The 27924-nt window shown below is 35.4% G+C and overlaps 2 protein-coding genes across 4 annotated transcripts; one reads left to right on the forward strand and one right to left on the reverse strand.

The window, feature by feature from the left end:
• The first annotated feature begins 14408 nt into the window (after positions 1 to 14408).
• On the forward strand, positions 14409 to 16717 carry LOC105772806 (membrane-anchored ubiquitin-fold protein 6). The gene is made up of 3 exons (XM_012594263.2): positions 14409 to 14936; positions 15675 to 15845; positions 16281 to 16717. The coding sequence occupies exons 1-3, from the start codon at positions 14807 to 14809 to the stop codon at positions 16334 to 16336; spliced, it is 357 nt and encodes a 118-aa protein (XP_012449717.2). The 5' UTR covers positions 14409 to 14806; the 3' UTR covers positions 16337 to 16717.
• Positions 16718 to 16901: 184 nt separating this feature from the next.
• On the reverse strand, positions 16902 to 27718 carry LOC105772805 (uncharacterized). Of its 3 annotated transcripts, XM_012594261.2 has the most exons (12): positions 27449 to 27718; positions 26897 to 26985; positions 26299 to 26443; positions 24917 to 25117; positions 24591 to 24713; positions 24333 to 24370; positions 24127 to 24256; positions 18972 to 23420; positions 18236 to 18388; positions 17952 to 18053; positions 17735 to 17874; positions 16902 to 17541 (listed from the first exon to the last, which is right to left on the reverse strand). In XM_012594261.2, the coding sequence occupies exons 3-12, from the start codon at positions 26374 to 26376 to the stop codon at positions 17262 to 17264; spliced, it is 5694 nt and encodes a 1897-aa protein (XP_012449715.2). In that variant the 5' UTR covers positions 26377 to 26443; positions 26897 to 26985; positions 27449 to 27718; the 3' UTR covers positions 16902 to 17261. The 3 variants fall into 3 exon arrangements, with proteins under 3 accessions (XP_012449715.2, XP_012449716.2, XP_012449714.2); XM_012594262.2 differs by lacking the exon at positions 26897 to 26985; XM_012594260.2 differs by lacking the exon at positions 27449 to 27718 and having other exon boundaries at positions 26897 to 27283.
• Positions 27719 to 27924: the final 206 nt, after the last annotated feature.

Consider the following 27924-nt stretch of genomic DNA (forward strand, 5'->3'; position numbering starts at 1 on the left):
TTCAAAGATGTTTTCGCGTGATCGTACCAAGATATGCTTGGGCTAAGTACTAACATTGTGGTGCATCGTCTGCCCATAAAGGAGGATTGTAAACCCGTTCAACAGAAGCTCAGGAGAATGAGACCTGACATTGTGTTGAAAATAAGAGAAGAAGTCAAAAGACAATTCGACGCTGGATTCTTACAAGAGGTCAAGTATTCGGATTAGGTAGCCAACATCGTCCCTGTTCCCAAAAAAGATGGAAAAGTACGAATATGTGTGGATTATAGGGATTTGAACAAGGCTAGTCCAAAGGACAACTTTCCACTGCCTCACATTGATACTTTGGTAGATAACACGGCGGGCTATTCATTGTTTTCTTTCATGGATGGTTTTTCTGGATACAATCAAATAAAGATGCATCCTGGAGACATGAGGAAAACCACATTCATTACCTTATGGGGAACATTCTGTTACAAGGTAATGCCCTTCGGATTGAAGAATGCGGGAGCAACATATCAAAGAGCTATGGTGACTTTGTTTCACGACATGATGCACAAGGAGATCGAAGTCTATGTTGACGATATGATCGCGAAGTCTAGAACGGAAGAAGAGCATGTTCAGGTCTTGAAAAGGTTATTTTTGAGATTAAAGAAATTTCAGCTCAAGCTTAACCCGGCCAAATGCACGTTTGGAGCCAGATCAGGGAAGTTATTAGGCTTCATAGTTAGCAAAAAGGGGATCAAGGTTGACCCAGACAAAGTAAAGGCAATACGAGATTTACCTCCCCCGCGCACTCAGAAGGAGGTTCGAGGTTTCCTAGGGAGGCTGAATTACATTGCTCGGTTCATCTCACAACTGACGGAGAAATGTGATCCAGTATTCTGGCTCTTAAAGAAACATAATCCGGGTGAATGGGATGAAGAGTGTCAGAGGGCTTTCGATAAGGTAAAGCAGTACTTGGCTAATACTCCAGTCTTATCACCTCCAAGTCCAGATAGGCCATTGATATTGTATCTAACAGTGTTGGAGAATTCCATGGGATGCGTATTGGGCCAACATGATGAGACGGGAAAGAAAGAAAGGGCAATATACTATCTCAGTAAGAAATTTACCGATTGCGAAATGAGGTACTCATCAATTGAGAAGTTGTGTTGTGCTCTAATCTGGGCAACCCGAAGACTGAGGCAGTATATGTTGTATCACACGACTTGGCTGATTTCAAAGTTAGATCCTTTAAAGTATATGATGGAATCGACTGCTTTGAACGGGAGAATGGCTAGATGGCAGATCTTGCTCTCAGAATTTGATATAGTATATGTCAGTCAGAAGGCCATAAAGGGAAGTGCAATAGCCGATTTCCTAGCTAGTAGAGCCTTGGAGGACTATGAATCTTTGAATTTCGATTTTCCAAACGAGGACTTGATGTATGTGGCGAATACTGAAGAAAATCCTCAAATGGATCACGTATGGAAGTTAAATTTTGATGGAGCTTCAAATGCTACGGGTAATGGAGTTGGGGCAGTTTTGGTATCCCCAAGTGGAGATCATTATCCTGTTGCTAGCAAGTTGGACTTCGATTGTACAAATAATATGGCAGAATATGAAGCATGTATTATGGGCATTCGTGCAGCCATTGAACGGAACATCAAAGTCTTTGAGAGTATCTGGGATTCAGCGTTGGTAATATACCAACTCAAAGGGGAGTGGGAGACTAGAGATCCTAAGCTAATCGGTTATAGAAAACTAGTTCTCGAATTGGCTGAGGAGTTTGACGATATCACCTTCTATTACCTCCCACGGGAGGAAAACCAAATGGCTGATGCATTAGCTACTCTAGCTTCGATGATTCAGGTGAATAGACTTGAGGCAATGAGGCTGTTCGGATGAGTATCTCGAGACCCCGCTAATTGCTGCAATATTGAGGAGGAGGGAAAAGATGATTGTCCTTGGTATCAGAGTATCCTACAATATGTGAAGAATCGGGAATACCCTGATCAAGCGACAGAGAATGACAAGAGAACTCTGAGAAAGATAGCCATTGAATATATCTTAGATGGAGAAGTGTTATATAAAAGAAGGAAGGATCAAGTACTGTTAAGATGTGTGGATGCTGTGGAAGCCAAGAAAATTTTGGAAGAAGTCCATGAGGGTATTTGTGGGACGCACGCCAGTGGTTTCACGATGGCCAGACAGATCATGAGATTTGGGTACTATTGGCCCACCATGGAAGGAGATTGTATTGATCATGCCAGGAAGTGCCACAAATGCCAAATTTACGGAGACAAAATACACGCGCCTCCTTCACCTCTTCACGTCATGACCTCTCCTTGGCCGTTTTCCATGTGGGGTATGGATGTTATTGGGCCAATATCACCAAAGGCTTCTAATGGGCATCGCTTCATCTTCGTAGTAATTGATTACTTTACCAAGTAGGTGGAAGCTGCTTCATATGCAAATGTCATGAAAGCATTAGTCAGCAAATTCTTGAAGAAGGAGATCATTTGTCGATATGGAATGCCTGAGAGGATCATATCCGACAATGCGATGAACTTGAATAATAGCACAATAGCTGAGGTTTGTAGCCAATTTAAAATTAAGCATCATAACTCATCGCCGTATCGTCCAAAAATGAATGGTGCAATAGAGGCGGCCAATAAAAACATTAAAAGGATTGTGGGGAAAATGACTGAAACCTACAAGGATTGGCATGAGAAATTATCATTTGCTCTCCTTGCCTATCGAACATCTGTTAGAACTTCTACTGGGGCAACGCCTTTTTCTCTGGTTTATGGAATGGAGGCAGTATTACCCATTGAAGTTGAAATCCCTTCTCTACGGGTGTTATCTGAGCTACAGTTGGATAAAGCCGAATGGATCCAATCTCGGTACGATCAGTTGAACCTAATAGAGGAAAAGAGGCTAAGAGCTATTCACCATGGGCAAATGTACCAGAAACGAATGATGCGGCCTATAATAAAAAGGTTCGCCCCCGAGAATTTCGTGAAGGGGACTTGGTACTAAAAAAGATTCTTCCTATGCAAAAAGATTTTAGAGGAAAATGGATGCCAAATTGGGAAGGCCCTTATGTTGTAAAGAAGGCCTTTTCTGGTGGAGCTTTGATCCTATGCGAGATGGATGGCAAAAGTTTACCAAATCCTGTAAACGCAGACTCCGTCAAGAAATACTTCACTTGAAAGAAAGGGGAACCAAAGTGAAAACCCGTGAAGGGCGCTTTGCTTCCTAAAAAAAAAACTTTGGAGAGGCCAAGGTGAAAACCCGTAAAGGGCACTTTGAGACCAAAGGGGGCTTGAGTCGAAAACCCGGAAAAGGCGACTCAAGTATTGGGCAGGATTGGAACATCAGGTTATTTGAGCGGATCAAATTTTGATCGGGGGCATATGATGATCTTGCTTTACTTGAACCAATAAGAAAGGATATGCAACGTCTTGGAACATTGACAGAGTATTGCAGATCTCCTGAACACATGTCAAACTCAGAAGGGTCTTCGGAAAGTTTGTACAGAGAAACTCAAGCTGCGATAACTGGGGCACCTAGTTCTTATGTGTATTCTTGAAAATACATTCTTTTATTTTCTTTCTTTCTTCTGTCTTCCTTTCTTTTTGTGAAAACGCACATTCTCAATCCACTTCTTTGTTACCTTTCTTTCGCCATCTTTGATGTTTTATTTGAGTTATGATCAGAACTAGCTTTATTCTTATCCATTGTTGTGATCTTTTTGCAAACATGTTGCATTGGAATAATGATTAACGAACTAATAAAACTTTTAGGAAAGAAGTTTTGCACATTACTCTGGAAAATTTCTAAATAATATAGGAACCTGAAACAGGACAATTGTTTAGAACACCAAATTTCAAGAGTTGGAAATTTGAGAAAGAAGAGTCTAAATTTAGACTTTTTCTTTGGATTTTTTTTGCCCAAACATGGACTGTACAAAACGACAAAATGTCGTGTTGGTGACAAAGCTTCAATGAACAAAAGAGCAACGATCATCGAGTGTTAAGAAGGTTTTTGGAAGAGAATTCCACAATCATGCATAAACATTTGGTGCGATACCTTGAGAATGGTGTAGAAGACCAATGAGATTCAGATCCTGTATCCCTAAATTACAGCAGGAGAAGATTGAGGAAAAGCCACATATTTCTACCCTTGGGTTGCAGTGATGCGCCCTAATGGATTTAACTTTGAGGTTTACAGTGGGGGGCAACTTGGCTAAATGTTTCTTCAGAAAAGCCAGTCAAGTGAGGAGGCGTTGTAGCGCGTCAGTTACAAAGCCTTAATAAACTTCAAGTAATGACAACCTAAGTGGGATCACTCTCAAAAAATAATAATAAAATCCTGCATTCTTGCAAACACCATTTACACGTGTCTAGTTAGGAGCATTTGATTCATTTTGATCATGCCATCCTAATCATTAGGCATAATTAGGCATTACACAGGGCATGTTCCCAGAGAACAGATCAGTGAAGATCGAAAAACAAAACCTTACCTTCATCGATTACAGTGGAGCTGGTTGAAGCCAGAGATCTTATCTCCCTGAGATTACAGCGGAGTAGATCGAAGACACTATCCTATCTCACTGAGTTTACAGCGGAGCGGATTAAAATAAAGGATCTCATCTCTCTGAAGTTACAGTGGAGTAGATCGCATCAGGTCTTATCTCCCTGAGGTTACAGTGGAGTAGACCGAAGAATTTCAGATCTTGTCTCCCTGAGATTACAGCGGAGTAGATCGAAGACACTATCCTATCTCCCCGAGTTTACAGTGGGGCGGATTAAAATAAGGGATCTCATCTCTCTGAAGTTACAGTGGAGTAGATCGCATCAGGTCTTATCTCCCTGAAGTCACAGTGGAGTAGACCAAAGATACAAGTATTATCTCATTGATGTTACGGTGGAGCAGACTAAAACCATAAACTTCATCCCCCTGAAGTTGCTGCAAAGAAGATTGAAGCTACAAATCGTATCTTTCTGAAGTGTAGTGGAGTGGATCGACGCAATAAAACATAGTGGACTGAAACAAAGCTACTTGAAGAAAGGCGTTAAGAGAAATCAAGACTCAACGAGACCGGGTAAATTTGGTCTTTCTTAGTCTTTGCTCTGTTCTCGTTACGCGACAACGAGCAAAGAGGGCATTGATGCAGACCAATTTTACCCACCCATTTCAGCAGACCCAAAACCCAACTACCCACCTAAACACTAGCCCAATACCCAAATAACATTACAGGCCCGGCAAACCCAAAATAATTAAACTAATCTACCAACCCAACTAGCAAAACCGAATAGCCCAAACCCGAACAGCCCAATACCCTTCAAATTAAACCAATGCCCAAGCCCGAAAACCAAAGTCAACTTAGGGTTTCAGTGTCTGAAACCCTAAGCGCCGCCTACTGCAGACCTTTGGTCTTCTGCCGCCACCACCACTGCGTCATTACACGCCCACGTCGTCCGTCAATCATCTACAGGAAACGTACACGCAAGCAGCAAAGAAACACAGCAAAAATAGCATAAAAAATAGAAGGAAATCGGCTATAAAAGGCCGGATTTTCCCATTGTATTTTTTTTGAACGAGATCAATACAGAAGCAAATAATAAAAACAAAAACAAAAAAGGTTGACTCCAAATTTTTTCTGTTCTTGCATTTTTGTTTATTTATTTATTTATTTATTTTTGTGTTTGTTTTCTACCTTTTCTGTTCTTGTATTTTTGTTTATTTTATTTTATTTTGTTGTTTGTTTTCTACTTTTTTTAACAAAACGGAAAAAGAAGGGAAATGAAGCATTTACCGGTCTCGAAAGCCGTCGCCGGAGACTTTCGGTGTTGGAATCGGACCGAAAAGGAAGTGAAAGATCCCTCCTTTCTTGGCTTTTTCGATCAAGAGAATAGGGCCTCTGATCTAGATCTAAAGTGGGGTCTAAAAGGCTGATCTTTGCCTAGATCCGACCACCGCCTGCGGCGGCGCGGCCGTTCGCCGGTGGTGAACATGGCCGGAGGAGGGGAAAGGTTTTAAAAAAAAAAGGAAGGGTTCTGTTTTTTTTGTTTTTAAAACAGTGACAGAAATGATTTTTTTTAAAAAAAATTTGGGTTTTAATAACCATTGCAAAACGGCGCCGTTTAAGCCCCATGAAATGGGCTATTTATGCAATAGGTCCCTCCGCTTTCGCAATTTGCTTCAATGTGGTCTTTTGTTTTTTCTCATATTTCGGCCTGTGGATTTTGCTTCTATTCCGATTTGGTCCTTAGACCAATTGCTGCCCATGGTTGAACGCTTGCGTTCGGACGGGAAATATTTCCCACAAGTCCCTCACGCTTTAAGCGTGTTTCACTTTGGTCTGTATTATTCCTTTTGTTTATTTCATATTTAAGCCCAAGTTCGTTTAAAGTTTTAATTTAGTCCTTTTGTATTTTGTTTGTTTTCTTATTAAATAATAAATTTGATGTTATCTTGTTATCATTAATTATTATTGCTGTTATTTGTTTATTTATATCTTTAAAATTTCAAATTTTATCATATATATATGTATATATGTATATACTTATTTTTGTATTTGTTTTATATTTTATAATTTGTATCTATATATCTATATACATATTTTTCTAAATATATACACATACTTGTATGTTTTACATTTTCATATAGTTTTATATACATACATATTCCTACGTACGCATACATACATTTTATACTTTAAAATTTTAACTTACCTATATATATATATTATATGATAATTTTAAAATACGTACATGCATATATTTTTCATATTTTCAAAATTTTATGTATATACACTCATGTATATGTTTTATATTTTATTGTTTTATATTTTTCTTTGTTTGTTTTTATTATTTATTTATTTATTTCATTTCCATTATTATTTTGAATGAATGTTTAACTTTATTCGTTTATATACTTGGTTATTTTAGTATGTTATAGATTTGACTTTTTATTTATTTTATATTGTTGCTATTACTCGTATCATTTTTGGTATTTATCGTAGTTTTGCCATACATAACAACGTAATTTGCTTTCACATGTTACTACGACTTTGTGTTTTTATTTCACTCGATATAACTAAATTTGTTTTAAAAAATGGCATTTCGTATTTAGATTCGAGAAGATCGTACCCTAACTCACTGGGTTTCGATTTTCACAATAAATCTAAATACACGAATCTTTTCAAACTTAAGTTTTTAAATGATCTCGGGAATTAAGAAAAGATTGTGTCCTAACTTACTGGGCATGATCCATTTCCTAAACACGAGATAATAAAATATCTTTTAAATAAATAAATTTTGGCATTCATTCGCGTATCGGAAATTCGAGACATTGTGTCCTAACTTACTGGATATGATGCTTTCTTTCTCGATTAACGTAGAACGTGCCCGTTTTTCCAAAATTTTCAACTTTTTTAATACAAGGATCGTATTTTTAAATTTCTTTAAAGTTTTCAGATTTTCGACATTAAGACATTAAGTAATCAACTAGGTACCAATTTTGGGCGTATCGAGGGTGCTAATCCTTCCTCGAGCGTAACCGACTCCCGAACCCGTTTTCTAAATTTCGTGGACCAAAACCGTTGTTTTAATAAAATCAAATTATTTATTAAAAACAACATTTTTCAAGGTGACCCAATCACACCTCAAAAAAAGGATTGGTGGCGACTCCCGTTTCTTTTTTTCAAAACCCAAGTCGACCCCGTTTTCCATCAAAAAAATAGTGTCAACAGATGTCTATAGTTATTAGCAGGTTAATTAATTCTAATTCTAATTCTAATTATATAGATGGATTATAATTTCATGTATTTCATACTAAAGCATTTTTTATTTTAGCATACTATTTGTGACGGAAGATTAGCATTTTTTTTAATTTTATTTTTTTGATATAAAAGATGGATTTAATCAAAATTAAATTATACGAGTCCAAATCACTTTAGAATAATCATCATGGAGTAGTTAAAAATTTTCATATCATGGTTGCATGAATATAAATCTACTCAAAGGCCTTGAGAACGTTGGTGCTGCCAAACCATCAGCTATCCCTGTTGCCTTCTCTGAAGTTATGTGAAATTCGAACCATCCAAAAATATTGAAGTAGATCCTTACTTGTTCGTGTCACAACTGAATAATATTGCTCACTTCCATTTATTTGGATCCATTAATTTCAGTACTATCCATATCAAGTATCACTCACTTTAACTTGAAATTCTATGCTATTTAGAGCTTTTCTAGTGCACCCCAAAATTCAGCCATAATCACCTAACAACAATAAATATTTTTTAAGAAACCAGCAATCCAAAAGTCATGATGATCACGTATTAGTCCACCACTTGAAGCATGCCCAGACCTCTGACAAACTGCATCATCAGTGTCTACTTTCTACCAATCATCTTTAGGTGGTATCCATCTTATGAGTATGCAAGATTTATCAATTATGTGCCTCAAAAGGATACTCCATCTCATGATTGGACTGAAGATAACTATCTCTTAGAAGCTTTTCTCCAAAAAAACACTTTCGTTAAAATAACTTCATCTTTAGTATCAAAATGCTGTCTAATCAGTTCAAAGTGATCTCCCTTGATTCTTCTTAATCTACAAAATCATCACTCGGCACCATAGAAATCAGATGGCTGAAAGCAGATTGGATGGGTTCAAAGTGAGCCCATTATTCCTTTTACCATCAACTAAAGTTTTACCTTTGAATAATTACAGTACTAACAGTTCCATTCACAGGTAATCGAAGTAATTTAACCCAACAAATCGAATTTTATTGCTTCAGATGGTTTCGGTTTATTGATTTTTTAAAAATAGTTAGTGGTACTAGTTTGTGTATAAAAATATTTTTTATATTATAAAAAATTATAATTTAAATAAAAAGTAAAATTATGCTTGGTTCGGATAATCGTAATTTTTATTTTATTTTATAAATTAAAAACCAAATCAAACTGAATAAATTTAAATAATAATCACACAAATTTAATAATAAACCCAACATTACAATTCAAATAGATTTTCAATTTTCTTACTCAGCTCAGCTCTAGGAGTAATATCTCATAAATTAAGAATATTGACTTCAACTTGTATGATAAATGGTTTAATAATTAAGGGGAGGGGGAAGGGGAGGGGGGGGGGGAGGGCTTTGTGGCTAGGGACCATGATGGTGTTGCTTTGTGGGGTGGATGGCTGAGTCTCAATGGCATTCATTGGTTTAATATAAATTTTATAATTATCAATTATATGTACTGAACTCACCACAAATTTTTTTTAATAAAATCAGATACCCATAATTAAAATTTAGAGTAAATCACAAAAGAAAAATAAACAAAAATAGATAAGATCTAAAATTGATTCAAATTAATATGCGCGGCTAATTCAACTAATGTCTAGTTTAAGAATATTTTTAAAGGTGATTTAAAAATAACATTTTGGAGGAAAACTAAAAAAGAGTGTTTTTGGGCTAATTTTTACTTAGGAGAAACATTTATTCTTTCAAAAGCAGCTTGTTTAGATGTTTTTGTTTCAAAAGTGTTTTTGTCTTAAAAGTACTTTTGAGAAGTATTCCTAAATTAGGTCTAAAGCCGATTATGTGAAGACAATTTTTTTATATAATATTTTAGAGAAAAAAAACACCTAAAAAAGTTATGACGAGGCATTCTTTATTAGAAAAAAATGTACTAGTTTGATAAATAATACGATTTTCTTAATTTATTTTAAGGGTTTGATATTTGAAAAAAAATTATAAGGTTTGTTGGAGATCGACCCGTATAAACAACGAGTTAGTAAAAACACACAAATTTTACGTGAAAAACTCGTACGGAGAGTATAAAAACCACGGACAAAGTGGGTTTTGACTTTTAAATGAGTAAACAAACGAGAATATAACATGGAGAAAATAAACCTAAATGTACTAAACGTACAAACTCAAACCCTAAAAACAAAGCTCTAATTCTCTTAGATTTCTCTCAAAAGGGGTACAAAATTCTCTACATAGTTACCACGAAAACTCTTACTAAAACTCATCTACGACTACATCTTTAATTGCTTTTTAATTGGCCTCTCAAAATAGGGATACAAGGTCCTTTTAAATAGGCTAAGATTAGAGGTCTAATCATACTAAAATATCACTGGAAGAAGAAACACGGTGTTTGTGGGAAACACGTCGCCATGTTGCAACATCCTCATTCGTGTCGTCGTGATATCGTCTATCATCGCAACATTGGGAAACTTCTCATTGTGACATCACCATCTGTTCGGCCGAAAATACGATCCACACCGTACAAGATTAGTTATGTTTTTGAGTAATGGTGATGTTAAGATTCCGAAGGTCATGGCTATGGCAGATCTACACTTAACTTTTCCCCAATTTCAGCCAACAACATGGAACTCTTTTCATCGTTTCTACTAGTTCCTAATTTTTATTTTTATTTTTTGCTTTAGTGGTGTTGAATTTTTTGTCATATTCTCTATAGCTTATGGTGGTGATTTATTATTATTATTATTATTACTTTGTCAAATATATTCTCCTCATTTTCATAGTTCCACTGAACTAAATCTTCCTTAGTGGTGGACCTCCATCCTATATACCTACCAAATGTCAAATACTGTTTCATGTAATCTTGATAAATCTCACTCATTTCATTATCATTTTTTTTACTGGTCATCTGCAATTGCAAGCTTTTGGTGGTAATTATGAGTCTATTAGTGCAATACTAGTTTGGCTAAAAGCTTGAATTTCATGTAAAAATTTATAAAGTATTGAAAATTAATTGTGGGGACAAAATGATGGGACTTTTTTTTAAAACTTGGGTTAAATTTTTATTTGAAGTTTGAATTTGGAAATTATTTTAATATTGGGGTTTAAATATTTTTTAAGTTACACTTTAAATTTAGCAATTATTTTATATTTAGGTTTGAATTAGACAATTGTTTTCATATTTAAGCTTAAATCTTTTTTCCAAGTTCAATACTAAATTTGGCAATTCTTTTCACATTGGAGACTGAAATTTAAGGTTTTGAAGCCTCAATATAAAAATAATTGTCAAGTTCAAGTTTCAATGTGAAAATAGTCACCAAGTTCAAGTTCTAAAAAATGATTTAACCCTTAAAAATGGTAACAATTTGTTTGTAGAAAAATAAGCAGTTATATCACTGGAAAAAGAATTGGGGTGGTGAAAACAGATTCCATCTAATTTGCCTGGAAATTTCATTATCTGCTGCTTGTTGCTGGCAACTAGCTATTGGCATTATGATCCTTATGTTGTCCATTATGATGCTAACCTGAATAATTGGTTTGTTTAGATAAAATACCCCTGCAAATTGATTATTTTTAAAGCTGTTTTCAGCTCTCTCATTGACAGATTCAACCTGAAGTGGTCACGATTTGGATGGTATAATTTGGTCTAACTAGCTGGCATATGGAATTTTCATTGTAATTCAATCTTATGGTTGGTTTTATTTAGGTATCTTGAAACGTGTTGTACTACCATAAGATTCGAATTCAATTCTTCTTTTAAAAATACCCAACTCCTAATTACCCAATTTAATAAAACATGGGTTGAATTTTAAAAAGGCTTACAAAAAAGAATCTTTGTCTGCAAATGGAGTTTAGGTTCCCCATTAGGCAACTTATGCATATCTTAATGATAATGATTCTTTGTCCCTTATATTAATTATTATTAGTTTGAACTTTAAATCTTTCCGTTTTTGGAGTTTTCCTGGTAGTCTCAAAGTTGATGGGCATCAAATTGCTGTAATTGTTACATGAAAAAATTGGTAATGTTTCATGGCAGTGAATCAACATGAATATTTGTGCCAACCTAGTTAATTATTAGTCAACTATTGCTGGTGGTCCTCCTGCTAACACAATCAGATAAGGCTTGTTCAAAAATAATGCTAATGTTTTAATGTCCCCATCACAAAAAAAGCCAGTTCACCAATTACCTAGTTCTTTTAATATTTGCTTTAGTTGGAGTTTAATGTAATCCTCGAATATCTTAAATGAAAAATAAAATAGGGTTTAATAAAATAAAATAACCCAAACCAATAAGCTTACCCAATACACCCACATCAATAATGCATTTATAATTTATAATTTTTAGTTTTTTTAATATAGGTAGATGATTACTATCTTTCTTTGCATATAATAATAATATTAAATAATAGACTTCAATTACTTCTTATTTTATTAAAGGAAAAATCTACAAGGGAATATTTAAGTCTTGAGATGAGTGGTACTTTGTTGATATGTGAGTGCTCAACTTGCAATTTTAGAATTCACAAAAAACAGACTTTACTAAGAATGTGAGAAAACATGATTCCCACTCATCACTTCCATTTTCTTTTATAATATTATTAAAATTCTTTGTCAATAAATTACAGGATTAAAATTCAGAATTTGTAACCATTTCCTTTCATTTTCATAGAATTTCACTCTTCATTTTTTTGTTGTTTTCATGTTTTAAAATTCCCTTCAACAAATATCATCTTCTTTTCTTGTGTTCAACATGTTAGATGACATTGAGTAAGTTTGTATACCCACTAAGTTGCATGTCATGCAAAATCCAACTGTAATAATATCTTTCTTTTTTAAAAAAATTATTTACAATTTCCTCACTTTTTCATCTCTAATTTTTTTTTACGCCGATTGAGTCTTAGCTCGATTGACATAAGTATTATTGTCAATACAGGAAGACTTGGTTTGAGTGCGCTAAAGCGCATTATCCTCCTATTTATGGGTTGGGGAGGGACTAAGCATTGCGTCAAAAAGAGCAAATATAATCAAAAACCTATAATGAGATTATTCAAAAAAAATTATCTTACTTTTTTTAAAATTATAAGGCAGCTCACACAATTATACTTAAATTTTATTTTTGGTCATTAAACTATAAAAAGTACAAAATGATCACTCAATTAATTGTGTAATTTTTTCCAATTCCTTTAATTGACCTTAATTTTGTGACGGAGAGATAACGTGGCAGTTCTAAAGTTGGTATAGTAATAGATTTACCTCTCAACGATTATACATTTTACCAATTTGATCATGATTAAAAAGAAGTTAACTCTTAATATTTACAAATTATCTCAATTTTGTCCTGATCCAAATAAAATCATTAAATTTTTCCATTAATATTTTTTAAAGAAAACCTAACAGTAGTAAAAGAAGACTTATTTTCTTGACAAAATAGTTGAGATTTTGTTGTTGAAGGCACCTTTTAGCCCCTATCAATAAATTATGTATAATCAGTTTTAGAATTCTCTTGTTTTACCTTTTAGAATTGTTGGGAAAACAACAAATTCATGAAAATAGATAGGATTGGATGTGAGATTGTGGTAGGATAATTGATCAAAGAAAGACAAGACTCAAAAGAGACCTACATACAAATTGAAGATTGACAACTAAATAAGACCAATCCCAATCTTCGCCTCTCTCATCGGAGGACCATCTCCACCATCAACACACTCGCATTTCTTTTAGACTGTGTTTAGACATCACCTATTGAATTATTATACACAAATAAAAATTATCTTTGTTATTTCTAAAAGTTGTGGCTTTGGCAGTAATCTTTACTAGTTTCTAGCAAGCTTAGTTTAGTTTCTCTTAATTTTAATTTAATTTAGTGTTGTTTTCGATGCTTTTACTTTCAGTTTATGGTTGTGATATTGTGCATATATAACAATTACCATGGTAAGTGTATAGTTTGATTTATCGAGAATCGTTCTTAAAAATTTTTGTCAAAAATAAAATAATGTGATATTAACTGTAAATTTGAATTTTGAGATGATGAGGAAAAGGATTGGTCATTTAAGACCTAATTTTCCGTGAATCATGGATGCAATGGAATGTTCAGGAATCTTTGATAGTTCAATTAATTGATCGAATTTTGTTGTCAAAGCAACCTGACAATGGCGGTGGTAAGATGAAATTATTGATGTATCTGTAATTAATTTTAATAAATAACTCTCCTCTATTGGGTTGATAATGTTTTTATCATGATCAATACTCTATGACAAATTTAACTACAAAAATCTTCACCTCATAAAATTTATCCTTGTTGAATTCTCAAAAAGAATAATTGGAAGGCCCTATTTCACTGTGCATAAATACTAACCTTTTAATTATAATTATATGGTATAAAAATTTCTTTCTTAATATGAATCTTTTACTCAAACAACCAAAAATCTTCAAATAATATTATATTAGAATTCAAGTAATTGTAAATTAAAAATTGAATAATATGTAAGTGTAAAAAACATGTCAACCCATTCAAACAGATGATTTTGTTGTATCCATCAAATTGCATACATTATTTTAATGGAGCTTTTAACTAGATGGGTTATTCATGACTGACAATGTAAAATGCGTCACTTTCCATATCATTAGATTTTCGGTTAGATTCAGGCAATAATCTCAGTTGAAAAGTTCCTATTTGGGTGCTTTCATTCTCCTCTTTCTTCTTCAATTTGCAAACCCCTCTCTCTCTCTCTCTCTCATCAATCCAGCTCTTAGATTGATTTTAAATCACTAAAAATACTGCTTTTTTTTCTCTCTTGGAGTTTGAAATCTCCTCAAGCTCCAAGTAATTAACTTTTTGCAGTGAATTTTGCACAAACAAAATCTGGGTTATTCATAGCTTCTTCTGTAATGTTGGTTTTCCTTTACAAAAAGCAAATTTCAGTTGTCACAGAAAAAAGAAAAGAGCTTTTATATTGAACAGTTGAATTCAATCTATTTGACAAAAAAAAAATCTGGGATTTTGGTTTTAGAGATTAGTATGAGAGTTTGAGGAGAGATTATTTGGTGAGAGATTTCATCTATGGCTGGTGAAGATTTAGTGGAACTCAAATTCAGGCTTGCAGATGGAACAGATATTGGTCCAACCAAGTATACTCCAGATACAACTATTGCATCTCTCAAAGAGAAAATACTTGCTCAGTGGCCTAAAGGTTACCCTAACTTTTCCATTTTTTTTACCTGTTTAATTATATATTATTCCTTGTTTCAACATCAATATAATATATGCTTCCAAATTTGTTCATTTGATTCAACTCTTTTCCATGGTTGCACAATAGCTATTTTTCATCTTAGGTGACAAAAAATGGGTGAAGGTTTTTTTTTCTTTTTTTACCTTTTCTATTCTTGGATCCAGGCCAGTGGAACTCAAAGGCACCTGAATTTAGATCAATAACACTGTTGTTCTTATTTTGACTGTTCTAATTGAGGCTGACAAAAGTTAAAGCATGCCCCACTCTGCCATTCCATTACGCCTATGGTTTCACAGATTCCTTTTTGTAATCTAAATTTTCAAAATAGAATTAGATGATTGGACCAAACTTAGTTACTAGTAACAGTCTTTCACTCAGTTTTGCCTCCTATAATGAAGACAGTCACAGTTTTTAGTGTATATAGGTACTATATATGTTGCTTTTAACCCTCCTGCACTTTGCTTTATATCTGAATTCTAGTGTTCTTTTTGTTATTATATGGTGTGTCATATGTATCGAATACTAATTTGTTCAGTTTTCGTAGTTTTTCATATGTTTGAAGGATTATTATACACTCGTACAAACGTTCTAATGTGTACAAACTCATATAGAAGTCCGGGTAACATAGGTTATAACACTGTGATATGGTATATACTCGACCTCTGTTTTCATATGAAATCACTCTTTTTTGTTTCACAGACAAAGAAAATTGCCCAAAGACAATACAGGATGTGAAGCTAATTAATGCTGGAAAGATACTTGAAAACAACAAGACACTTGCTGAGTCCACACTTCCAGTTGGTGAACTTCCAGGAGGTGTAATTACAATGCATGTCGTTCTGCGCCTTCCTTTGTCAGACAAAATCAATGGTAAATCCCCAGCATATCTATTTGATTCATTGCACATGAAAGTAGCTTGAGGGATATGACACAATATGCCTTCTTTTAACCATTATTACAATCGACCAACTAAATCACCAATATAGTATGCTGCCCCCTGGTGAACGTTTTCTTCAATATACTTTCAGCAGCTATCATTCCATAAGTAACCTTAACATTTTGATCCTATTCCTCCTCTTCTGCATGCCAAAAGTTCCACAAAGTTTTTGCTTATAGGTGAAAAATTAGGGTTCTTTTAGTTCATTTCCACATGATCCATCTTTGTTTTCCTATTCTTGTCTCTGAGCACCCATAGCTGTTGGAAATTGGAAAACCGGGGTTCAAATATATGTTGTTTAGCACCATATTTGCATTATGAACTTTGCTTGATGTGCCTTAATTACTAATTCCCCACATTTTATCCAGAGAAACAACAGGATGATTCTCCAAAGAAAAGTAGCTGTTCATGCACAATATTGTAGCTGCTTAATCAGATCCGATACTGGTTTCTTCAATGCATTCCTGTTAGATTTGTTCTGATTGCAATCCTTCATCTTTACATGTTTGAGGCTTATTCTGATGGCTGCAGAAACATAAACAGAAAAAGTAGTATGATTTGGTTTTACTGGAATATCTTGCATTTCCTTTGTTGCTTCTGAAAAAAAAAGGGTAAAAGACAAGAAGTGTTCAATTTGAAGTTTAGTTGATTATGGATCAGAAAAAGATTAAAAAGTGAAATTTATAGGAGAAATTATTTTTTTTTTTGTTTTTTTGTTGATACTGCTTTGAAAATGTAAATCCTTGTCTCCTGCACAGTGGATAACCATGTTTGATTGTTTACAATGATCTTTTTTTTTCCATTATACATGGAGTAGAGTAGACCTTAGATTTAGCATCATTACAATGAACTTTCCCATGTTAAAACAAGGTTGATTGAAACCAGAAAGGCTTGAGAAAAGCCTAGTGAAGAACGCAAGGTCAAGCAGAAATTCAACAAAGAAAAGGGCAGGTATGCAGTAAAAGGAAGCAGAAGGTGTGACACAAATATTGAATAACTGCTGCTAGTAATGAAGTGAAAATAGTTGTCAATAAAGAATTTCACTATACAATAGAAGAATTAAATCACTATGACCAGGGGAAAAAGGTCGAAGTGTTGCATCTATCTATACCTTATGATACTGTTAAACCCGTTACAGAGGCTGGGAAATTTATATTTATTTACATAAAATACAGCTGCTGTGCTTTTGAACATTGTGTACCAAGCTTGGCAAACTTGAACCCTGCAATAGCTATAGCCAGTGAAGTCTTAGGAAATTTAATAATTTAATGATAAGGAGCAGCAGGCATTAACTTAATCCTGTAAGGGGTCATTTTGAGGACATCCAGTGCCATGCTTGTTCTTGTGGCTCAGGAATGGTCCCCAGGAGAAGCTGATGAGGAGCGAATTAAGTTTTGACCTTTCCTCAATGCCCGAACATTCTTGAGAGTCATCATTAGTTTTTGTCTCTCTCCTTCAACCTCTGCAAATTGAAGGCTTAGCTGAGAGTATCGTTCATGCATCTCTTTTAGTTCAGTCTCTACAGCTCCATATCTGCCCTTTATCTCCAACATGTCTTTGATCAGTTCATTGATGTCCCTGAAACTTTTGAACACTGCTTCCTCATCATTGTGTTGTTTCAGGAAAGAGCTGCAGCACAAGAAAATATTATGTCAAATATTCTTTGATGTTTCCTTTCCTCAGCTAGGGTTAGTACTTTAAACATGCAAGCCACAGAAATTTTCTTGAAGTGACCTTCAAGGTCAAAGCAAGTTGTTTCCCTTAATCAAAAAGGTTGTCTCAGAAAAGCAGGCTAGTGTTATTTTCTAAAACACAAGTATACCTCTGAAAAAGGATGCTTGACTTCTTTGTTTGCAATGCCTCCGCAAGCTCAAGTTCCAATGCAAGTACTCGTTCTAATGCATTTCCAGTTTCTGAATATTCATTAAACATAGGAAATATGCTTCCCAGTTCTTCATTCACCTGTGCATGGGCAAAAAGTGAGAACCTGATTGAATTACTTTATCAAAGTTTTATGGAAGAGGTCCATATTGATCCACCTTATCTAACTGCATTAATTCTTGCTGTAAACCTGGAAACTTGGTGTCGAAATGATGAGCATCTTTTGAAAGAACCAGATTCTCATTTTTCATCCTTTCCAGCTAAAAGCATAAAAAGAAAAAGAAAGAAGAGTAAATTAATCACCATTACTAGGTATTATCCTAAAGAAATTTTATGCCACAAATGTAATGATTCCCTAGCTCAACAATGTAAGAAGAAATTGCAATTGAATTCAAGTGAGATCATCACTAACTGGCACCTTATGCTTTGACAATAAACATACCTCACTAGTTAGGTGGTCCATGCTAGATCTTAAGCTTTGAGCTTTAAAACGATCATTGATTAAAGCTAGATGCATTGCATCACTGTTTGGCAAGTTGCATTGGTTGACAAGTGCCAGACTGTGAACTTCATGTGTATCATTAGATATAAGATCCTGATAAACAATTAAGTAAATCATCACTATAAAGAAATTTCATTATGTAAATAGAAGAGTCACACAGTAGAGGAAGGATAAATGAATAGATAACATTTTCTTCAAAGAAACCTTCATCCAAGACTCTTGATAAAGGAATAGGATAAATTTGAAAATCGAAAAAAACTTTTTAACCAGTTAACATACAGTCTAAAGCAAAAAATGCAAGAGAGCTTATCAGAAGAACTGAAAGGGAGACCTTAAAGATTAACAACTTTGACGAAGCTACTAAACCTAAGGCCTAGCCTGTGGACAGGTCTAGATAACATCAAAGTAAAAATAATGCAATTGTATCCTTAGGACCAAATGCATTTTCATTTGTTTCTTAGAAAGGCATACTTAGCATTCACATTAAGTTGATAATCAACATACCAAATGCTTAAATTACATCATTAAATCTAAGATAGTGAAAAACAAATATATGCAACACAATAGAATCATATGCCACATAAATATTATAGTAATATAGTTCATTCAAAAACTGAGAATTGCCAATTGAATCAAGAATAGTGAAAGATATCCCAAGCAAAGTTATAACAGTTACCTGCTCAAGTTGCGAATTTGTGGGTGCACTTGTACAGTCACTTCCATCATCTGCATCTTTGGAGTTTTTGGGAGTATCTTGGTCCAAATATTTAAGATCAATGTCCCTAGTTAGAGCATTATTGACAACCAGCTCATCAGAGAAGCAACCATCTTTCAGTTTGCCATCTTTTTCCTTCTGAACATTCATGGTTGATGTGGATGCCTCAAGCAATTCTTTCACTATGCTAAGTTCAACTGAGATTCTAGATTTTTCCTCCTTGCATTCTTGCAAAGAAGCTTCAAGTTTCTCTTTTTCTTCCTTGCAGCATTCAAGGCTTATCATTGAGCAATCCAATTCAGCTTTCATCAGATCATAAGCCCTCATTTTTTCACGCTTGTCTAAAACCAACGACTGTAACTCAGCCTCCAATTCCAAGATCTTAACACCCAGTTCTTCAATTTTCTTTAAATGGGAAGCTTCTGATTTCTTTCTATTCTCAATCTCATCAATGGCATCTTGTAATTTCCATAGCATTTCCTCACTATGCTTTTTGGAGATAGCCAACTGGTGCTTTAGTTCTTGCAGCCGTGTTTCATACTGTTCTTTGATAAATGCAATTCGTAAGGACTCTTGCATAGCAGTTGGTGGTGCTTCAGATTCCCTCTTCTCCCGAGCCTGGATGGACTCCGCATCAGCCTTATCTTTGAGCTCCTTCAAATGAATGGACAAGTTCTTGAACTCTTCAGTCTTCAAAATCTGTTCAGAAAGCCTTTGAGAAAGCTCATTACACTGATTCTGCAGCAGCAGCACCTCATCCTTACGCCCTACCAGTAAGCTTATCTGAGTGCTTTGTTCATCCAATTTAGCTTTGAGTACTAAGACATTGAGTTCCAGTCCTTCCTTCAATATCATCAGATCATCAATCTCTTCTTGGGAACCACCTAGTAAGTGCTTCAGCCTTTCAACTTCAAGAGCATGCTGATGTTTATCCTCAAAGAATGCAAACTCAATTTTTTCAATCCTACTTCTGTAATCCTGAAGCTCAGATATTGCAGAGCTATTTTTATTGAGAAGCACCTTGTTTTCAGCCATGGAAGCTTCTAACTCTGATTTTAGGGAGTCCAGACTCACCGATAATCTTCTATTTTCTTCAATGCAATGTGCTTCACGAGCAAGACAATCATTAAGTATACTCTCAAAATTAAGATGCTTCTCTTGAAGCTCCCCAAGGTGTCTTTCAGAGCTGGAAAGTTGACAAACAAGGTCAGTGGTCCAGGTTTCATATTGAGTTCTTAAGAAAATGAGGCTAACACCTGCAGCTACTGAAAGTTCATGCATTTCAGACAACTCAGATTCCAGAGAAGTAATAGTGGAAGACTCTTTGCTAGCATTATTGAGGCACTCGTCATACTGCTGTAAAAGACTGCAAACTCTAGATTTCTCTGATTCTAGGTCCAATAACATTTGCTTAAGATGGGCCAGTTCAGAATTCTGCTGATCAAATTGCAACAACTGATGGTGCTTCTCATTCATTTGGGAAGTAAGGTCTGTAACCATACTCTCTAAATTATTTTTGGTGCTTCTTTCTGCTTGCAGCTCATCATGCACAGAATGCAAACTTTCTTTCAAACCATTAAGCTCAAAAGCAAGCTCGGCTGCCTCCTCAGATTTATCCTGTAAAGATTGCACCAACGTTTTGTTTTCTTCAACAAGTTCAGCCACAATCAACTTACTGCTTCCCAGATCTTCATTAACAGACTCTAAAACCAACAGTTCTTCAGCAATCTCCTTATTCTTAGAAGTAAGTTCTTGCAGCTCTGCTTCAAAATGCTGAAGATCAGATAAAAGATCTCTCTGCCGCTGTGCATAGGTTTCAACTTCAGAGCTATCCTTGAGCTTTTCAGTAACAGCTTCAATTTCTAACTGAAGCTTTTCTACAACCACATTGGACAAATCCATTTTATCAACCATGGATTGTATATCACGTTCAAACTTCTGTTTCATTAGCACCATCTCTGATTCTACCGCACTTAAAGACACCTGAGCCTTGTCTCTTTCATCCATCAGATCTTTCTTTTCCTCCAAGAGATGAAGAAATTTTTCATATGCATTATTCTGGGCCTCTTCTACCTCGACAATGACAGATGTCAAGTCCATGGATTCTCTATCCTGACAAACCAAGTCACTTGAGAGGGATGGTTCATCAAAAAACTTACCATAGGATGACAATAAGTTAAGAAACTTGTTTCGCAGAAAGTCAACAGTATTTTGCAGCTTTTCCTTCACAAGGTTCAATTCATCAAACTCAGTTTTGATCATTCTCAACTCATCCTGCAAAGAAGAGTTATTGTTTCTAAGATTATCATTTTCCAGAGTTCCTTCCTTCAATAAATTAGCCAACTCAGTTTTCTCCATGACACAGGCATCAAATTTGCTCTTGTAACTTTGGTACTCCATCAAGTGGCACTCCAGTTCAGTTACCTTCTCAGAGAGAAGATGATTTTCATGGGTAACATTTTCCACATTTGCTTCCAAAGCTTGTTTCTCCAAAGCCAAGTCATTATACTTGGCAATGCAAGTAGCCTTGTACTCATTAAGGGAATGAACATCATCGGTAGCTGTCTGCAGCCTTTGCATCAATAACTCCTTGGACTCAACAGAAAGTTCCAATTTCCATGTAAGCCCATCCATTTTCTCTTTCATTGTTTTCATTTCATCACTTGCTTCAAGCAAAGTATCTTGTAGAGTGTTTGAAAACACATCCAAGTATACATTCTGATAATGCATTTCACAAACTTCTTCTTCAACCTTCTGATAAAGGGTTTCCTGCAAATGGAGGGATCTTTTCAAGTCTTCTAAAAGAATATCTCCACCCAAATGTTGTTTCTTCACCCCTACATACTGATTTTGAGAATGCAAGGGCTTGGTGGGTTGGAATTCTTCTGAATCCAGCCCATGGTTCCGCACCATCTCTGAGTATCCTCGAGAGTTTGTCTGTGAAGAATCTACAAAAGCTTGCCTGATAAGATTCTCATTTGTCTCAAACACAGACATAACCTGAGAAGAAAGCAGCTCAAGATCCTTTTGCAACTGGCCCACCGCAATTGAATAATTAAGGCGTGCCCTTTTCAGTGCTGCTTCTGCAATAATAGCCCTTCTTTCCAGTTCCTTGCTTAGAGATTCCAAATCTTGTTTTTCTTCAGCAAACCTCAAGACTTGTTCATTCATATCTTGGCGCATAGCCTCCATCTCAGCGTTAGCAGATTGCACCCTATACAAGCAAGTAGAATGCTCATTTCTGAGACTCTGCAATTCTGCCATCATCTGTCTTTGGTTTTCCTCAAGCTCCTGAACAAGAGCTTCATAGTAGCACTCCATCTGGTCCATTTTCTTTGCAAGGCTTTCCCACTCAGCTTTTGATTCATCCAACTCTCTCAGAAGTTCAAAGATTTTGCTTTTCATTGCATTAGAAGTACTAATAGAATCAGGTTCATGTGACACAAGGCCAGGCACAGTAATACAAGGTACCATGCCTGGTTCTGGTTGATAAAGTTCTGCATCAAAACTAGTTGCCGGTATAAAAGAATTAGTTAAACTCATTTCTCTGGTACTCTTCATGTTGCATCTGTCGGATGGTACTGACCTAAGAATAAAAATTTCTTTTTGAGTTCCCTGTTTGAGATCTTGCAGGATGCCAAACAATGCCTCCAAGTCTGCTTGAAGGAACCTTTGGTCTCTTTCATGGTAATTCAGACATGCCTTGTTTTGAAGCTCCCTTATCTTTTCTTCCATAACTAAAAGCCCCTTTGAGAATATGACCTCTAAGTCTTGAAGTAAGTGATCCTGGTCTTTCTTAATGGCTTCTTTGCTGGTTAGAGAAGGGTACAGTGTAGAACTCGACATCCGCTCAAGGTCATCTTTCAACCTCGAGCACTCTAATTTTAAAGCAGAAACCTCTTTTTCCAACCTTTCTCCTGAAGAAATCTCCGTTACAAGTTGCTGAGCAAACTTCTCAGTTTCAGCACCTATTTGACTAGCATGATTTTGTAACAAGCTTACTTCCCTCTTAAGTTCCTGAATAGATGACTCTGCCACTTCCAAGCATCCTCTAAGTCTGCTATTTTCTTCGTAGACAACGGTTAAGTCATTATCCCCAGAATGGTCTGAACTCCAGCCATGAACCCAATTGTTAGTCCCCTGTGCCAAAAACCGATGATCTGAAGGATCTCCTTTCTCTTGCTGAGGGCTATGACCTAGGCCTGTCAAATCACCAGAGACTGTACTCTTTATGCTGTCAATTTCATGAGTACTGGAAGTATCATGCTTCTCTGCATATAAACTTTCTGATGTATTAGAAGAACCATCAAACCCAACAGCTGAGTCTCCATAGTCTTCATTCAAGCCAACATCTTCTTCAAGCGATGAGTGTTCTTTAGATTTTTCTTTAAATCTAACCCTCGGATTGACCTATGTACAGAACAAAAGGTAAAAGATTAGATTATCTCCTAAGAACAGAAGACAACAGGAAATCACGTATTGCTCATTCATAAGAAGCTTGCAACAACTGAAGAGCCTACAATATAGATTTTCACATAACTTGAACACCCAAAATTTCACCCCAAAAGAAAAAGAAGAAAAAGTATATTTAAAGATACATCGAGTACTTGTTGCATATTGGTATTGTAGCATGGGACTGCTGAGGATCTTTATAATATGAATATTACTCATCTTCAGACTCATTTAATCATCTTGACTTCTCAATAACATTTTCACACTGACTCACAACACAGCCTCTTTGGTGGTTTCTACAGCAAAGCCATAAAAACCTATGGAAATATTAATGAATTTCTTGGTAACAACAAACTCAATTTGGCATGATCTCCATGATTAATATTCTTCTGAATTCAACCAGGAAATAGATGCCAACACTTTTCATTAATAAGTGATCTCTTAGACCTTAAAATAACCATTTTTTTTCAAGAGTAGAGATGCCTTAATTATAGTAAGTGAAGAACAACTATGACCAATCATACATCTCCAACAAAGAATGTGCTTTTGTAAGTATATGTGCAAAAAGCTCAAAAAGGAAGTATGAAACAAAAGCAAAGAACCTTAACTACAATATAGAACACATGATAATATCTAGGAATCCAAAAGAAATCAAAGACTTAACCTTAACCGTATTACTGTTGACGATATCCTCAGAAACTGATACTTTTCCAGAAGAAGACTGATCAGGACCATTCTGGTCTGACCCAACCTGCAATCCCCTCTCCCTAAGTTCCCGTTGCTGTTCAAATTCTCTGAGACCAAGCATAGTTACAGATAAGCAGTTTGAAATTAGCTGAAGCAATAAGTTTAAATGTTTGCAATAAATACCTGAAACCAGTTTTAGAGGTTAGCAGTTGTACTGTGACCTGTCATTGGATACAAATATTATTTAGGCACAAGAACAAAATCAAGTCTCTAGTAACAGAGAAGAAACTTCAACAACAATTAGGAAAGAGTTCCACACACATTATAGAGGAAGCTACACAAAAATATTTTAGCATCTACCCGTATGCATGACCCAAGAAATCCAACAAGCAATTAAAAAATATACACCATGAATGTTTTGAAAATTGCAAAAGTCCTTACATGTAATATAGCTCCAGAATCACAGCCAATAAGTGGCAGTGGAACAACAGAAGGCTTTGAGGCATCAGCATAATCAGCAAGGTTGATCGTAGCCTCGCCAAGAAGGCCAGACCGAGAGGAACCCTGATGCCAAATAGATTAAGGAGAAAGACAGTTAAACTCAGTTGAAATGAGACGGAAAACAAAGATCTGTTCTGCTGCAATTAGAGGTCCGGAATAAACTGTCTATAGATCTGGGAAATTCGCAATTCACGTTTAGGTCATACTAAGAGTGTCTGTCTTTGTGGTTAAGTTGTGCAATTGGAGTGTAAGGATTATAATCTTACCATTGCCACAACAAGCTTATAGAGTTTCTCATCAAATTGTTTAGTTTTGATGTCTTGGAGAAGCCTCGTGGTCTCATAGATTGGATCAGCCCATTTGCAAGTTCCATTTCTCACATTTGCTTTGGTTGTCTTTGCAGTTGCTTTACCAGAATCAGCAGGAATGAAGGATATATACAGTTTATCCCATCCATTTTGTGGAATCTGAATTTTTCAGAAAAGTATACATAGCATGTGGTCATTGCAGCAATCAAGATGAAGGATGCATCAATTTATGCTTTCCAGTGATGAAAGATGGACAATCACAAATAGACTACTGAAATAAAGAGTATGAACTCATGATTAGAAACAGAAGTCTAGTTGATCATCTCTTCACTACTATGGCAAAGAGAAAATGGCTCGACATTGATCCTTGTTGCACCCCTATCATGATTAGAAATTCATCTGTCAATCCACCACAAGTTCTTACATCCATGACTACACCCTCATACATATTTTGTACATTTGAGGAACTCCCTTCTTGTTCAAAACCTACCAAAGAATGGCCCTCAGCACTTTACCATAGATTTCTTTAAATCAATAAAAATCATACATAAATCTTGCTTTGACCCTCTAAACCTCTCCATAAGTTGTCACAATGGGTGAATTGCTTCCATGGTAAAATCTTGTGACCGTCAACATAAAATCTTGTCACATCTTTTGACATGGATCATTATGTGACAATTGCGGGAGCAAAACAATTGACAACCTCATAGATATGATGATACTGAACCCATAGGTGGGTACTTTATAGGTTACAGTATGCAATCTGCATTCAAGCAACAGGTTCTGGAAAAGACTAAACACACTACTGCATAAAAAATTAATCTCTTGAGCAGTTGACCTTCTAAAACTCTTGGGCTTCAAACAATCTACACCCATTTTTGTAAACTTCCTGATCTAGTTTTTCCTCGGGAAACGGAATAAATTGTTTTAAGTGCGGAAAAGGTTGGCCTAAAACTCTCTAACTACATACATGAGCCAAAGACTCAAAAGTAATACTTTTGCATTGAAAATACATACTTCCAACAAATGCAAGCAATTTACATGAAATCATAATCGCATGGTAGAGGTAAGATAAAAGATAAAATCACAATCTATGTGAGCATCTTAGAAAATTCATACATTATAACTGAAATTATACAATCAATGCATGTCATTGATGTTTTGATTCACCTTAACAAGCTACATTGTACAATTTGGTTCACATTCATTGTTAAATAATTTCTACTATGCCAATTCATCGACTTATAATATGATCTTGTGTCTAACGAGTTCAATAAGACATTAACTTCAAATGGAAAAGACAGTGCCAGAAATTTCCACAAATGCAAAGTGCAACTTACATGTGTAGCATGGAATTGTAACCGAAATACAACTTTTATTTTCGTCTTCTCGATCTTCCACTTAGGGATCCTCGACATTACCAGCAAATCAATTAATCACCAGCTCTATTGACATACCAATCCCCCCCCTTTGATTAAACTGCCCCTGCAACCAAAAAGGACCATCATTTCCATATAGATAGCTGAGACCAGTTAAAACTAGTTCAAGTGCAAGGATATCGTGTTTCGAATCCAGAGCCTACTGCAAGGATTAAAATCCCTTGAGGAAGTGTACCTCACCAAGACAGTAACATAATTAGGAGAAAAACAATGTAAGAGCAAACAAAAGGATTTTTTTTTTTAACCCCCCAACTACATAAAAGGTCCATTCAGATCAAGGTTTATGTTTAGTAAACAGAAACCCAAATTAAACTAAACCCCAAGCTAAAATCTAGAGGGGTTGGGGGAGGGAGACTTAAACTCTGCTTATTTCAATGATCTGATCTACCGAGATTGACTTCACCATTTCGTCAGAAACCAACACAAGATCCAAAAATGTGTAAAGAGGATATTTGAACTAAAAGCCAAATTAGAGAAAATCGCTAATTCCCGACCATACCTTGTTGAAAGGAAGGCAAAATTTTTCAAAAATGCAAAACCCCAGAAGCAAACTTCAAAATGCTGGCTTCAAATTCTCGGATCCAAACCCTTTTTTATTGAGAAATAGAAGACGGTGAATTTCAAATTTTTTAAGCTAAAAAGAAAGACAAAAGAAGCAAAGAAGAGAAAATGGCACTTCACACACTTCAATAGAAACAAAGATGCAAATGTCCAGCTTCAGAAAGACTGACACAAAAGGAAAAAGGAATAGAGTAAAAGAGAATCCAAAACCAAATGCCACACCCAAAATAAGAAAAAAGAATAGCACCTATAACAAAATCTCAAAATACCACTATTTTTCTTTCCTTTTAAGAAAACATCAAAGAAAAACAAAAGAACCCAGATTTGTCACAGTAAAAGAAAGAAACTGACCCGACCCAAGTGAGAAGACGTCAATAAATGCACATGGAAACAATAATCCAGTAAAAAAAATTAACATTTAAAATCCATTTAAACACTAAAGAAAAACAAAATCAATAAAATAATGGCGTGTAGCAATGAAGTTAGGTACCCAGTAGCGGATCGGTAGGTGCTTAAGCTGGAAGAAATAGCAGATAAATCTTTACAGGGAAGGTTCCATTTTTCATACTGATTACAATGAATAAGAGGAAACTAAAAACCCACAAAAAATGAAATCAAAATTTGAAAGAGACAGGGAAAGGGTTGTGTTTTTTTATTAAAAAAAAAACAATTCTTTTGAATTGATGAGTTGTTTTTGGTGATGTGTGGGTGTTTTGTAAGTTGAAAACTTTTTGTTGGGTGGGATTTTTGGGAGAGAGTGTGTGTGTGTCGTAGTTGGCGTAAATAAGGGGAAAATGTTGGGTTTTTTTTGCGAAGGAAATAATAAAAATGTTTTAAGGTTAAGAAGAGAATTCATTAGGTGAAATGGAGGCTTTATTTACAGGTAAAATAGGAGTTTTCAGATTTCGAAATGAAGGGCTTTGATTTGCATTAGTGTAAGAAAAGTGACATCCCGCCAAAGCTTGT

Source organism: Gossypium raimondii, chromosome 6 (genome assembly GCF_025698545.1).
Source record: "Gossypium raimondii isolate GPD5lz chromosome 6, ASM2569854v1, whole genome shotgun sequence".
Taxonomy (NCBI): domain Eukaryota; kingdom Viridiplantae; phylum Streptophyta; class Magnoliopsida; order Malvales; family Malvaceae; genus Gossypium; species Gossypium raimondii.